This window comes from Mirounga leonina, unplaced genomic scaffold, assembly GCF_011800145.1.
Source record: "Mirounga leonina isolate KUSES-001 unplaced genomic scaffold, KU_Mleo_1.0 Mir_129, whole genome shotgun sequence".
Taxonomy (NCBI): Eukaryota; Metazoa; Chordata; class Mammalia; order Carnivora; family Phocidae; genus Mirounga; species Mirounga leonina.
Window position 1 is genome coordinate 22,670,450 of NW_023270323.1, and position 15,510 is coordinate 22,685,959.

A 15,510-nucleotide genomic window follows, 5' to 3' on the forward strand; every position below is an offset into this window, starting at 1 on the left:
TAATAATACACTACATGTTAACTGACTTGAATTTAAGTTAAAAAAAAAAAAGCAGTTTGTCTTAGTTCATTTGGGTGCCTATAAACAAACAACAAACAAACAAACAAACAAGAAAACAACAAAACCCCCCACCAACTGGATGGTTTAAACAACAAACATTATTTCTCACAGTTCTGGAGGTTAGGAAGTCCATGATCAAAGTGCCACAGATCTGGTGTCTGGGGAGAACCTACTTCCTGGTTCATAGAGGGCCACCTTCTTACTCTGTTGTCACATGTTGGAAGATTAGGGAGCTATCTGTGGTCTCTTTTTTAAGGGCATTAATCCCATTAATGAGTGATGAGGGCCCCATCCTCATCACCTAACCACCTTCCAAAGGCCCCTCCTCTTAATATGGGGTTGGGAGTGGGAACACACATTCAGTTCATAACACAGGCAAAATTGTAATTGCTTTAGATTTCATACACAGATGGTAAAACTATTTAAAAAGCAAGAAGCAACAGCTCAAATAGTAGTTATTTCTAAGCGTGGGGTGGGTATATGATTTTGGGGGGGTTCTATTAGTTTGCTAGGTCTGCCATAACAATATACCACAGACTGGGTGGCCTAAACAACAGAAACTTATTATCTCTCTATAGAGGCTATAAGTTCAAGGTCAAGGTATTGGCAGGTTTGGTTTCTTCTGAAACCTCTCACCTTAGCTTGCAGATGGCCACCTTCTTGCTGTGTCCTCACAGGCCTTTTCCTTGTGTGTGTGCATTCCTGATGTCTCTCCTTCTTATAAGGACACCAGTCATATTGGATTAAGGCCCAGCCTTGTGACCTCATTTAACTTTAAGCACCTCTTTAAAGGTCCTATCTCCAATTACAGTCACACTCTGAGCTTTTGGGTGTTAGGACTTCAACATAAAAAATTTAGAAAGGACACAATTCAGCCCATAATAGGTGTTTTACACGTGCAAGCTTCTGATGTACTAATTATGTTCCAGATTTTGGCCTGGGTGGCAAGTGAATGGGTGTTTATTACTGATCTTTAAACTGTATGTGGATATATTTATACAGTCTTTTGTATGCTTGTTAGGCAGAATTCTAAGAAGAACCACCAAGTTTTCCTCTCTGGTCTCCAGGAACATGATGAGATATTACATCCATGATTATGTCACATTACATGGCAAAGGGATTTTGCAGATGCAGTTAAGGTTACTGATGAGTTGACTACATTAATCCGAAGAGAGATGACTCAGGTGGGCCCAGTGTAATCACATGGGTCCTAAAGGCAGAGAGTTATCTCTGGCTGGTAGCAGAAGAGAAAGAGAGATTTGAAATGTGAGATCAGTTCAACATGGGGCAGATTCTCAGCTGCTGATACAGAAGGAGCTATGTGGAAAGAACTGAGAGTAATTTCTAGGAGCTGCAGGTGACCATCAACCAATGGTCAGAAAGAATCTGAATACCTCAATCCTATAACTGCAAAGAACTGAATTCAGCCAACAACATAAATAATCTTGGAAGTGGATTCCCCCCAGAGACTCCAGATGAGACTTCCACCCTGCTGACACCTTAATTTAAGCCTTATGAAACCCTGAGCAAAGAACCTAGTCAAGCCATTAGACTACTGACTTACAGAACTTTGAGATAAATGGGTTTATTTTATGCCACTAAGTTGTGGTTAACTTGTTACTTAGCAATGAACCGAAACAGTATGTATGATCCAGTCCAAAATTTTGAAAAGTTTCAGTAAAATTCAGAAATGTTCCCCCCAGCCTCTAAGCTCTATATTTCTAGGCTGACGCTTCAGAAAGGTTGTCAAGTCAGCTTTGAGAGCCACTAGGCCATGCTGGATTTATTGTGTTCCCCAAGTGTCTAATAGAGACATCTCGAGACAGTCAAGATTCACCCATGTATTCTCACTGAGGCCATGTATCTTTGCTCGTTGTACCTGTTCATTGACTTCAAAGGCCACTCAAATCACGTTCCCACGTGAGAGCTTATTCTTTTTGGAGAGGGTACATGATGTTTTCAGAAATGAGAACATGAGCACTGGACAGTGATTTTCCCACGCTGTGCATGAATAATGCTCAGAGCCCTGGTCTCCTGTCTTCTCAATCTAGCACATTTTTAATACAAATGTCAGCTTTGAAAAGCCCGGTACTAGAGGCTTCAGTTGTCCCCCACAACTTTACTACTCACATGATTTCTTTTCTGCTGCAGTAAGCACCTTCAGGTATCAATTGGACATTTGTAAAGAATTTAGGAGAAATAAAGTCAGAATGTGTCTGAATACACTGACATCGCAACTCTTGGTCCTCACAGGGATCGGCTGTGTAAGAAAAGAATGGCAAAACCCTGAGTGAGAACAGAGACAGCCCCATGCTTATCCTTTAATTATCAATACAGCAGGACCCTCAGTTCACAAAATAAGTACTGCAAGGGTTAGAGAGGCAATCACACAAATCTAATCATCTGCTCTATTTATAATCAACACACATTTACGAAGCATCTGCTATGAAGAATGGTTAAGTACACTAGACCAATAATTCATTGTTTCAAATTATGCCTGGTCAAAAAAATAACTTATTTCGTGGTAAAAATCAGCTTGATTTCCTCCTATGAAAAGTTGTAAACATAAAAATTTTAGGTGAATTCTATCAGTTGAAAGTGGCAATTCCCGGGTGCCTGGGTGGCTCAGTTGGTTAAGCGACTGCCTTCAGCTCAGGTCATGATCCCACAGTCCTGGGATCGAGTCCCGCATCGGGCTCCCTGCTCTGCGGGGAGCCTGCTTCTCCCTCTCCCACTCCCCCTACTTGTGTTCCCTCTCTCGCTGTGTCTCTTTCTGTCAAATAAATAAATAAAATCTTAAAAAAAAAAAAGAAAAGAAAAGAAAGTGGCAATTCCCATCTGCCTACCATCGTTAGAATAAACAAATAAATAAACCTATTTGCAGGAATGCTCCTGTGGTTATCTCTAGTAAGACAAGCACAGACCCTTACAGTTACATATCTTCTAAGAAGTTAAAATTTTTAAAATTACCTCAACAAGAAATTCTTTGACACTCCACAATCTAAACATATGTTCTGCTTAGGTTTTAATTTTACAGCTTTTCCATTTTGCTCAATGCTAAATAGAATCTCTAAGATCTGGAATCTTTGCTAAATTTTGCAAAGGAGAATATAAATCTTTAGCTGCTTTACCAAAGATGCTCAGGACAAGGACAGCCAGCAGGAGTGTCTGTGGGCTCTTGGCAGCCATGACTGAGCTCAATCTTGACCCTTGTCTGAATGGTGGAAACAAGGCAGCCCTCTTCTATGTGCCTTCTGTAGCTCTGAGAATTTTTTGTTGTTCGTGCACTCTCTCCCCACTGAAGAATGAAAGTAGCAGCTTATTAAGTAGTGTGCTTGTCACAAGTGGATAAGGAAATGGGGTTTGTTTTTCAAGCTTTGTTTTATTTGGAGGAGGGCTGAGGTTTGGGAGCAGGATGGAAATTTATTGAAAGGAGAGATGAACCTATTATTTCCTGGGGAGGGAAACTGCATAATCCTGAAGAGTTCAATGCCAGTTAGTTACCGGGGACTTAAAGAATGGAGTCAAAGGAATGCCTATACACTTTCTAAAGGTCATGCTTGTACAAAGTAAGTAATTAAAATGCTTTTTCCTCTGCAAGTATTTGCTTCTGGTGTTTGTACCTCTTTGCATAATTCCACTCAAGGTGATAATAGAATCTGCCAAGCTCCAATTCCACCTTTAAGTAACCTACAAAGAAACTGAAGTTCAGACTCTAATAACCCTTGTCCTGTCAAAAATAGCAAATTACAGTTTGCTTGTGGTTTGAAGGCAGCAGCTGTAATGGGCTTGAAGCAAGTAACAGTGAACTATGAACTTTTTCCTTAAGTAGTTTTATAAATGACCTTAATTATTATTCCACACTGACCACATTTTTTTGCATTAACAAATCAAATATCAAAGCATTGACATTACTCTCCTCATGCTGTCATAACAAGAACCACAGCCTGGGTGGCTTAGACAAGAAAAATGTTTTGTCTTGAAATTCTGGAGGCTAGAAGCCCACAACCCATTCCAATGGACCATGGTGTTGGTAGAGTTGGTTCTTTCTGGGGCAGGGAGGGAAGGAGCTTTCCTTCCCTCCCTATAAGCCTTTCTCCTTGGCTTATAGATGGTTGTCTTCATCTTCACATGGTGTTCTCCCTGTGTGCTTATCTATCTCCAAATTTTCCCTCTTTATAAGGACACCAGTCATGTTGGGTTAGGGCCACCCTAATGATCTCACTTTAATTTGGTGGCCTCTGTGAAGACGCTACCTCCATATGTGGTACTGGAGGTTCGAACTTTAACCTATGAATTTGGGGAGTGGCTGTGGGGGGACACAATTCAACCCATAACAGCATTTAACTGAAGAATTAGTGCTTCTTTAAGGGCTGATATAGTTTGAAGGTAAACCTAGCTTAAATAAGGTCTTTTCTTTTGACAATTGTCATTGAACATCTGTTACCTGCCAAGGCCTTTGTTGGACATTAAATAGTCAAAGAATAAAAACTGAGTTTCTGCTCTTGAGGAATTCACAGACTGTTTGGAGACAAACATGTAAATAGACAAAACTAGAAGGTGATCTATGTTAAGTTAGATGTAAACCCGAGGTTCTCTGCATGCAGAGGAGGGGGGACTGGGAGGGGAGAGTGGGTGGGTGGGGTGGGAGAATTCACTGGGGAAGTCACATTGGAGTTGTTCAAGACGAAAAGAAGTTCATCACAGCTAAAGGCTGACAAATATTCCAGAGAAATGCACAAGAGCTCAGGTTTACAAAGGGTTGCTATGGTCTGAATGTTTGCTTCTCCTCAAAATTTACAGGTTTGAATCCTAAGCCCCAAGGTGATGGTATTAGAAGATGGGGTAATTAGGTCATGAAGATGGAACCCTCGAATGGCATTAGTGACTTTGTAAAAGAGACACCAGAACCTTGCCCCTCCTGCCAGGTGATACAAGACCAGTCTATGACACAGAAGAAGCCCTTCTTTAACCATAGTGGCACCTTGATCTCAGACTTCCAGCTTCCAGAATTGTGAGAAATAAATTTCTGTTGTTTATAAGCCACAAGTCCATTGTATTTTGTTATAATAGCATGGACAGACCAAGACAAAGGTCTTGGCATATTAAGAAAGAGAAAAAAGTGATTCCAATCTCAAAATCAGGTAAGTTTTAATAATTTGACAACATTCAATGGACTAATCAGATATTGGCCTTTATAGAAACCAAAAAGCTGCAGATCAGTTAGAAACACCATTCAGATGCAAACTTGATTTCTTTGAGTTTTATTTTCCATCTTTACCAAGTGAAATGCTGTGTCTAGATATTATGGTGAGAATAAGATAATACAAAGATGAGATAATCAACTATCGAAAGATTCAAAATAATTTAGTTTCCCAAAACTTCAAAAACAGGCTTAGACATCATGGCTGTTAAGGAATTTGTTAAAGAAATAGTGATAAAGATCCAGAGATCTTCCTTATCAAATGTGGGTCTCTCATTCTAGAACTACTAAAATCTCTGCCTGATCTGGAGCACAATTAATGTAGAATTGGATCTAGATTGTTTAAAATGCTCTGATTGTCAGCTTCTAAAGTTTTATAGATGATCTATTTTATTAGTTGAATTTTCACACACACCTGAGACCTGTACACACATGCAAGTCACCAAAAAAAAAAAAAAAATCCCATTTTTAACCATAATCTTATGTTTCTTTCTTCAAAATATTTACCTACCCTAACAGAGGTACAACAAAATATAATGGTAGTAACAACCATTTATTGAGTTCTGCTTTGTGTCAATACAACTCTATGACCTTTTTGTGTATTATCTGGAAACTTGACCAGGGATGTTTCTATCTTACAGATGAGAAAATTGAATATTCCAGGGAGGTTAAATAATTATGAAAGATTAAAAAGAGCTGTAAATTTTTAACAGCTCCTCACTTCAAGAAGTGGAATTTATTTCCCAAACCCCTTGACCCTGTGCTGATATTGCTTTGGGCAGTAGAATGTGGTAGAAGTGATATGGATATTTCAAAACAAAAATTCCAGAACCCTTGAGGGGATATCATGCTGAGCACTAAGGAATGTATAGAATTGTTGAATCACTTTATTACTTTATTGTATACCCAAAACTAATATAACACTACATGTTAATTACATTTGAATAAAAAAATAAAGGGGAAGAAAAACGTGAGAACATTAGGAGCTTCTACTCCTGCCCTCCTGCAAAGCTGCTGCACCATAAGAAGAGGGCCAAGCTCATCCACTAGAGACATGAAGCCCAGCCAACAGCCAACACCAAGCACCACACAAGCGAGCAAGTCAGTCGTGCTCAAGCCACAGATGACTGCAGCCCCATGAATGACCCAGCAGAGACCATCAGAAGAACACTTCGCCCAAACTGATGACCTACAGGGTCATGAAGCGGGATGAAATGGTTGTTGCTTTAAGCCACTACATTTTGGGGAGGTGATAGATAACTGAGAGAGTAACTTTGCAGATCACATAATGTGGCTGAACCCGTTTTTTACTTCAAATTGTTTGGCTACAATATTCATCGTGTTTTCTTTAGAATACCTTACAGAAGCTTGTGGTATGGATGGACTACTAGCTATTATTTAGTACCCTGAGACGGGTTCTACACATTTTAGAAAGCCAACCCTAGAACAAAAACTAAAGAAATTTAATAATGATCTAGTTAGTGAAAATAGTCCTGTACTAAATATCAGAAAGCTGAGTCTTAACCCATTGTGAAATAGGACAGTTCTGTGACATTTGGTAATTCCTTGGTGGTCTCTGAGCCTCCACAGTGTCATCTATAAAATGAAAGAATTGATTTTTTGTGTGATCTCTCAGGTTTTGTTTGTTTGTTTGTTTTATTTTATTTTATTTATTTATTTGACAGAGAGAGACACAGCGAGAGAGGGAACACAAGCAGGGGAATGGGAGAGGGAGAGGCAGGTTTCCCACCGAGCAGGGAGCCCGATGCGAGGCTCGATGCGGGGCTCGATCCCAGGACCCTGGGATCATGACCTGAGCCAAAGGAAGATGCTTAACGACTGAACCACCCAGGCACCCCATGATCTCTCAGGTTTTGAACTAAACTCCTACCTGGCTGCTAAAAGATCGGTTCCCGGTTTTAGTGTGCAACTTGTCTATTCTTCTCCAAACTATGTGGGTTTTTTTTTTTCAGGAAACTATTGAAAGCCAAAAAAACAATCCCAACTAATTCTCACTTAAAAAAGAAAATATTTGGGTGCCTGGGTGGCTCAGTTGGTTAAGCGACTGCCTTCAGCTCAGGTCATGATCCTGGAGTCCCGGGATCGAGTCCCGCATCGGGCTCCCTGCTTGGCAGGGAGTCTGCTTCTCCCTCTGACCTTCCTCCCTCTCATGCTCTCTGTCTCTCATTCTCTCTCTCTCAAATAAATAAATAAAATCTTTAAAAAAAAAAGAAAATATTTATCAATTTTAATTTTGAGGACAGAATGTCAATAGGCACATCATCCTCTTCACAGGGGAAGATAAGGTCCTGAATGTGGGTTTGGTAGACGGTTTCCCCCCAGACCCATTTTAGGGCCTTACGGATCCAATTTCCAGGTTTTGACTTCTTCCCTGCCCCACTTCACATTTTCCTACCTCCTGATTCTCTGGGAATGTACTCCTTAATAAAATAGTTGTACACGAGCCCTAGCACTGAAATCTAACTTCTGGGGAATCCATCTGGGGAATCCAAGTGACCAAGTTCTCCTGAAAGCAGATATTGATACTGAGACTTGTGTGCAATAGTTTAGCTTGGGAAGAATCACAAGAGCAAGTGAGGGGTACCTGGGTGGCTCAGTTGGTTAAGCATCTGCCTTCAACTCAGGTCATGATCTCAGGGTCCTGAGATTGAGCCCCACGTCAGGCTCCCTGCTCAGCAGGGAGTCTGCTTCTCCCTCTCCCTCTGCCTGTCTTCCCCAGCTTGTGTACTCTCTCTCTGAAATAAATAAATAAAATCTTAAAAAAAAAAAGAGCAAGTGAGGGAATGGGGGAATGTGGGCTAGGGAAGAAAAAAAACACTAATAAGGTCTATGTAATAAATGGGCTACCACTATAAGATTAATCTTGCTATGGAGCCTCTGAGAAATCTTGTAAAATATTCCTCAGAATTGTCCCATTGAGACTTTCATTTCCAGCCATATTGAAATAAAAGGGAACAGTCCTAACCTCCTGCCATAAACAACTAGAAAACGTGATGGAAAACATTGAACAACTGCTCTTAGACATTGGAATACAAGCAGCAGAAGACTAGGATCCCTGAGAAAAGGAAACAAAGAAGATTAGGTTCATGATCACCCTGGTTTTTTTGCTGGAACAATTCTGGATCATTGTGCAGGGAGGGAGATCCCAAGCAGAGCACAGTGATTTTGCTGAGTTGAGGAGACAGAGAATTGAATTCAGGTAGGTGGATGTTAAGCTGGAATTTCTGGGTCTTGGAGGGCAGGGAAACTGAGGTGACTACAAGTTATGGAGTAGGGTTGCAGAAAGGAGAGATCCACGGAGGAAAATAGAGCTCTGGAAATCCTCATTGAGGTTCCATTGGGTCTCTCTGATCAATACTAAGTCACATGCATAAGGTGAAAGTCCACCGGGTCAAGCAGAGAGTGGCCAGATATCTGTAAGCTGAGCAATTCTTAGACTACATGGGGTGGGTAGATGTTTGAGGTTGGACTTCTTAGAGTGAAGGCACGTTGTAAGCACTCAGGGCATTCAGCAGAGACACAGAAAGGGCATGATCTAGTAGTACAGCTAAACAAAACTTGGGGAAAAGAACTCTCTCTAGATCATCCTAATAAATCTTCCAAACAAGCCTACAAAAAGATCAAGCTGATTCTCCGGTAACTTAACAGGCTGCCATAACAGAGACCAAGATTCTAAAGGAAGAAAACAAAATCTTGACACTCAACAACATAAGATTCAGAATTTCCTGCATCCAATAAAAAATTACTACATATGCCAGGAAGAAAAACATGATCCATAATGGGGTGGGGGGGTGGAGATCAGTCAATAGAAATAAAAAGGACAGAATGATAGAATTAATAGACAAGGATTTTAAACTAGTTATTATAAATATGCTCAAGGATATTTTTAAAGAATTTATTTATTTATTTTAGAGACAGAGAGAGAGAGAAAGCTTGGTGGGGGAGCAGGAAAGAGAGAGAATCTCAAGCCAACTCCCCACTGAATGCAGAGCCCAATGGGGACTGGATCCCATGACCCTGAATTCAAAATCAAGAGTCGGATGCTTAACCGACTAAGCCACCCAGGCACCCCAATATGCTCAAGGATTTAACAGAAAATGTGAACATAATGAAGAGAGAGGTGGAAAGCATATATATAATAAATATATTTATAAATAAATCATTTAGCAAAGCAATGAAATGAAAGTCCTTGTTAAGGTAGCTATAAGAATGTAAATGTTTTTGAAGAGATAAAATTGAGTAGCAAGGTAGAAAAGAGTTCCTCTTAAAACACACACCCACACGCACGTGCACATGCACACACATATAGTGTAATTTCTAGAATTGTCCAACCAAGGGACTGGAAAATAGAATATTCATCCACTAACTCCTGCCTCTCAATGAGCTGGCCTCTGAGGGCATTAAATCACAGGTCATCCTGCCTCTGAGCTAAACAAACTCTCTCTGCCTTTCCCCTCCTCCCCACGCCCAAATGGAGAGAGCCCTCAGGAAGAGGATCAGAAGGATAGGTGAGCTTGAGTTGGGAAGTTGTCAGCAAGGATAGATGCTGTCCCACAGCAACTGTGGAAGTCATTGGTAAGTGAAGAAAATACGGAGTGGGGCATGAATGGTGAAGATGAGATAAGATCTTCCCCTTATTATTTGTGTGGGTAGTCAGAAAAAAAAAAGAAACAGTATCACCTGTTATTCTGGATTGCCCCATTATACTATCGCAGGTTTGCTACCTCCTCCATCCCCCAGGGTCTTTCCAGTCGTGTCTGGAAATCCTGCGAGGACATCTCAATAGCATTCAAAAGAAGGACTCATAATGACATAATAGGATCAGCCATATTTCCTCCTTTCTGGGTTTAGCTCCTTTGGTAACATTGCTCAAGAAACTTCAGTCGGTGTTGCCATTGCTATTTCCTGCTGATGACTTTTGGAAGTTGGGCTGTGTCACCCAATAACCTTTCCCCACTTCACTTCATGTCCACCACCTCACACACCCTTGTGTCCCATCTCCTGCCCTAACACTCTCAGTAAGAGACTGCCTTGTACTTGCCAAGTCTCAGGGCCATATGGTGTGAAAAGTATAGTACATATCCACTTGATCCAGGACAGACACTGAAACAATGTCCATGGAATTGGCCTGAGGACCAATGGCAGATTTCTGGAGCCATTGATAAAGTTTAATCCCTGCTAAAACTTCAGCAAGTGTATTACGTTATTATCTCCATTCTATAGCAGGGGAAATGAGGCTGGTGAAGTCAAGAAACATGCCCAAGAGCACACAGTCAACAAGTTATAGAGCTGGAACTTTGGGAATTTATCCAAAATCTATCTGATTCTTTGAAACCTATGTCCTTAACCACCATATGAACAGAACATCTCCTTTCTCCTTTCTAAGCTGCATGGTCCTTATTGACAAGAGCTCAATGGCCAGTAGAGCAAGCTCAAGCCAGCGTTTGAATGTAAGGACTTCTCTTAGGTGTGAGGGCTTGACTGAGCCCTTGGTGTTCCCCTTATAAATAATTTCCAGTGTCCCGTGACTTGGGGTTAGGTTAGGGAGTGAATGCTGGAATTTGTGGAGCTGCTAGAATGGCTGACATTTACTTACTTCTGTACCATTCACAAATTTTCTTCCTTCTTATCTCATTGATAACTAGTAACATTAGAGTTATAAAGAGGTTACCATTTTTAACTTTATGAAAAAAAAGCTCACAGAGGTTGTTTCTCGCTATGTGGAGTCCTTATTTACCCAGCTGCTTGGGCAAACTCGAACCTGATCTCAAGTATTGAGGGGGCCAGACCTGCCTTCTTGCCTCTGCTGAAGGCTTTTACCCAAGGCTCAGGATTTGCTGAATGAGTCCCGACTCAGGGACAAGCACACTCGGCACATCCACATTCTTCCTTTTCAGGTTTGGAGTGCGGTTTCAGATTATAGGGATCTTTCCTCTCTTTACATACAAATTTTGTTTCTGTCTTGGTGTTGGTATCATCCCGGGGCAGTGTTGAATATCAAGTTCCAAAGGACTTTCTCAGGCTAGACAATCTATCAGGTTCCAGAAAAACTGTGCCAGGAATGATGAGAACTAAGGCACTCAAATCTTAAAACTATTCTATTTGACAAATTGATATCAAGAATTGGAGTAACATTAAACTGAGTGTTGTTACTAATAAATAAAGGTTAGAAAATTGAACCCAAATGTCAATTAGATCTTTTCATAAGTGAAGTACTCAGCCACTCACTCTTTGTGTTTCTCTGAGTGACACAAATTATTTGAGTTTTGAAGGAAAAATCTACTTTACCACCATTTCACTGCCAGCTTTGTTAAATTGTCAGTAACTGAAAAATCATTTAGCAAAAGCAACAAAATGAGAGTCCCTGTTAAGATTGCTATAAGAATGTAAGTGTTTTTGAGGAGAGAAGATTGAGTATTAGTGTGGAAAGGAGCTCCTTATCAAAAAACAGCAATATATATCAGTGACTCTCACACTGAGGGGCCGAGCGAAGCCCACACTTTGGAAAAGCACATTCTTGGGTTTGTGAAACTCAAGGGGAGTGACAGCTACCGTCAGATAAAGTTAAGCATAAATTATAGTTCCATTTCTCTGTGTAGCAAACTGAATGTCCAGGAAGAAAATTTTTTTTAAAAGGTCAAGGAATATTGGTGTAAATCATCAGCTTGTCCAGTACAGATAGCCTTTTTCCCCTAAATGAAGCAAACATTTTTTTTTTACTTTGAAGTACTTTATTTTCAAGTTCTTTGCAAAAACAACAATGAATATTTGAACCTCTCTGTTAGAAGACATAGAGAAACACCACGTAATTAACACTAAACAAGGCATTATGCCTTACAAGAAAGACATAAAATGTCCAAAGGATATTTAGAACATTGTAGTTCCTAAAGCTTCAACATGAGAAATGTTGACCACATACTGTGAAATTATTTCAATAAATAATAGCTGACATTCTTTTAAACAATTACAAAAATAGATGTACACATATATTCCTCAAACTGACTATGACCTCACTCTCTATTTGCTTGAACCCCCCTCTTGCCCCAGCCTCAGTCACAGTGGCTGGCAATGCTGTGGGCCCCTCAGAAGTATTAACTTAATGATTGGAGAATATTTGCAAGCCTTTTACCTTCATAGATAAGAATCAGGGTTGAACTAAGTTGGGTTTAACATAAAATAAACAATAAAAATAGTGGTACAGTGCACAAATAGATTCAATTACATCCTAATTACTTTATATATAAAATATTAACATGGAAATCTTTGAAAACCAACCAACCAATAAATAAATAAATAAACAGAAGAACTCTCCTAGGAGATGCTCAAACATATTAGGCCCAGCGGAGGTGGCATTGGGAACGGATGATTCCTCTTGCGTTCCCGTAAGGGCGGGGCCTGATTCAGGTATTCAGCCACCAATCAGTTTCCTCCTTCCTCTGGTCAGTTGGAGCTGCCCAATAATGAGAAAAATGTCATCCTTAATAGCTGCTCAGGGAATCTGCCTGCACAGCGCTCTTCTCCTGTCTGACCCCGAGGTTCCAGAGTTTTCTGAATCTAGTTTCCCTTGCCTGGCATCAAAAGGCTACTCCCTATGTTGTGCAGCAGAGAACTCTAAGCTCTTGGATGCTTTTATTTAGGAATGCAGGTGGGGCCTGTGGGGCCTAACTGAAGCTTTAGATGATGATGATAATAATTAATAATAATAATAATTGTCCTTGAGTCACATGGCTAATAGGTGATAGAATCCAGATTTGTTCCCAGTGTGGTGTCACTACGAAGTGTCTGCTCTTCACCTCTAAGTTTAGGGCCTATGTTGCAGAAAACCAAGGGTTCTGATTTTCAGATGTGAAGTCTAGAAGGAATTGGGGAGGGGGGTGCCTCTGTTTTTTAACAGGTGGAAAACTTTTTAATATAACTGACCAACACCAATAAGAATTTTAATGAAAGCAGGTTTACCCACACTCATTTGCATGGGGATGGAGGGCACTGGAAATAGCCTTCTGGCACCAGAACAGATGAATGATCTTACTAGCAGAGTTCATTGTGAAATAATAATGATTTTCAGTCCTTCAGCTAAACCCTGGGTTTCCTTGGTAAAAATGTCCGGAGGCATTTGTCAGGATGTGTGACCAATGACTCTAGTCCCACGTGTGGACAAAAAGCACAACTCACTTGTTTAGCATCTTGTTGATGATTTTCTTGACCATGGGGGCTTCGGGGTTGAGACAAACCTCCTGCCCATTCTTGAGAGTGGCTCTGCAGGGAGAAGGCAGAATCCGCGTTGGCCGGAGGTGGGGCTGGGCGGGGGGCCGGGGGGCATCGGGGCGGTGGGGGCCACAAGGACGCGAGCAGCCGCAGCGGTGTGGGGTGTCACTTACATGACTTCGGTTTGGGCGCAGTGGGGTCCCCGGGGCGTCACCTTGACGTTCTGGATGTTCTTGAAGTGAATTCCCTGCAAGGTCTGCAAGCACTGGCAGCGCAGCTCGGCGACCACCGGCTCACCTGCGGGGAGAACAGAGCGGGTTAGCGGACGACCCCAGGGTGGGCGCCCAGAGCACCCCCCCGCCCCCGTCCCGCCCGTGGGCTGGGGGCGCCGAGTCGCACCTGCGGCGCGGCGGCCGGCGGGGACCAGCAGCAGGAGCAGCAGCGCGGCGCCGAGGAGCCGGAGAGCGCGGGGTGCGGCGGCGGTGGCGGCGCGGGCCATGGGGCTCAGCTCGGAGAGTCGGGGCGGCGGGGCCTGGAGCGGGCGAGCTGGAGCGCGAGCTGGCGGAGCGGAGTCTGTGGCTCCCGGAGCCGGGAGAACCGCTTTTATCCCCGGTGGGCGCGGGGAAGTGAGCAGCCCCGGGGCCGGGGGAATTCCCGGCACCGCACGTCGCTTCGGGGTCGGAAAGGACAGCGCGGCCCCGCCCCCGCGGTGAAGGGGGACCCGCCCGGCCACCCGCATGTCCCTGCGAGTCGGGGACCTTCTCCTTCCTGCGGAGTCCCCATAGGAGGCGCGAGGGGCCGTCACGCTGCAGCTACAGCCTGCAGGGGGCGCCGTGGGCGCCCAGCGATCCCCGGTGGCCCGGCCAGGAGCCGGAGGCGGATCTGTGAGCCCCCGACAAGGGTGGCACCACAGCTGCAGAGGGAGAGTTATGTCTCTTTAGTTATCAGTTTTGGGGGGAATTAAGGACGGTGAGGGGGCAAATTTTGCTTAACTGTCTATCCTTTATTTCTATATATTCTGTCTCTAAATTTCGTTTTGCATATTCCATACACCTGAAATGAAGTCTGTCAAAAATAGCTTCTCAGATTCCAGAGAAGAATGTTCAACCTGTTTCTCTTGTATATTCTCAACTCACACTTAGATCATCTTGGTCATGTTTTCCATTTGGTGGGAATAAGGATCAGTGTCTAAAGTGGATTCCAGGGTTGATTTTTTAAGTGAGAGTTGACCGTAACATGATCTCTTTTTTCTGTATCCTGCTGCACTTCCTTCTTCCCTCTGAAATATTGGAACTCCCCGAATTCCGGGGAGATCTCCTTTTCCAAATGCAGGAGGGATTCAGATTTGATCTATGAAATACCGGACTGGCGGCCAGTCTGAAGCTGCAGAGGGGCTAGTCCCGCAGGCTCGCGGAATTCTCCCTTTCTGTTCCATCCCTGGACAAAATAGCACATGGTCCCCAGAGAGTGGGTACCTACTGTGTAACACCCTTGGTCCTGTTGTGTGCGGATGAAGCATGAACCGCCAATCACGCTCAAAATCCCGTTCCATTTACTATGGGGCCTTCAGTGTTCGTCCCCCTTTCTCTAGCAACAATGACATGTCTCTGTTTTCTGACTAGGAATTTCAGTCTTTGAACCTGACACCTTTACTATTTTTTCACCAGAAGCTTTAGAGAACTCTTACTAATTCAATATTAGGTATAGAGGGCTTAAGTGTAATAATTCTCTGGGGTGGATTCAGACCTCTTGGAGGCATGGAATGCGATGGGAAGCGTGGGGCCGGGGTGGGGGGTGGGGGGTGGGGTTGGGGTGGAAGGGGGAGCGGGAGGTGGAGGGGGCAGATGGCAATGGCTTCTGGCCCAGGTGTGGGTGTCTAGGAGCCAGGCTCCAGGCAGCCTAGTTTAGTGAATAAGCCTGCACGTAGTAGCGAAACTGCTTACCTCCGGTTGCCACCTTTCACCTGCAAGTTGTTAAACATTTCTTTGTCTACCCCAAGGTAATTATCAGAAATGAGTCAA

At 42.8% G+C, this 15,510-nt stretch overlaps 1 protein-coding gene across 6 annotated transcripts in view; it reads right to left on the reverse strand.

The window, feature by feature from the left end:
* CXCL1 (C-X-C motif chemokine ligand 1) overlaps positions 1–14,283 on the reverse strand; it is a 107,136-nt gene extending 92,853 nt beyond the window's left edge. For 2 of the 6 annotated variants that reach the window (XM_035004806.1, XM_035004807.1), the window contains exons 1-3: positions 13,889–14,283; positions 13,663–13,786; positions 13,457–13,540 (exon numbers count right to left, since the gene is read on the reverse strand). In XM_035004806.1, the coding sequence (XP_034860697.1) occupies positions 13,457–13,540; positions 13,663–13,786; positions 13,889–14,228 (548 nt within the window). In that variant the 5' untranslated portion in view covers positions 14,229–14,283. Of the gene's footprint in view, positions 1–11,986; positions 12,735–13,456; positions 13,541–13,662; positions 13,787–13,888 lie in introns of those variants that run through there. The other 4 variants (XM_035004812.1, XM_035004811.1, XM_035004809.1 and 1 more) reach the window with 4 other exon arrangements.
* Between the last annotated feature and the right edge of the window lie 1,227 nt (positions 14,284–15,510).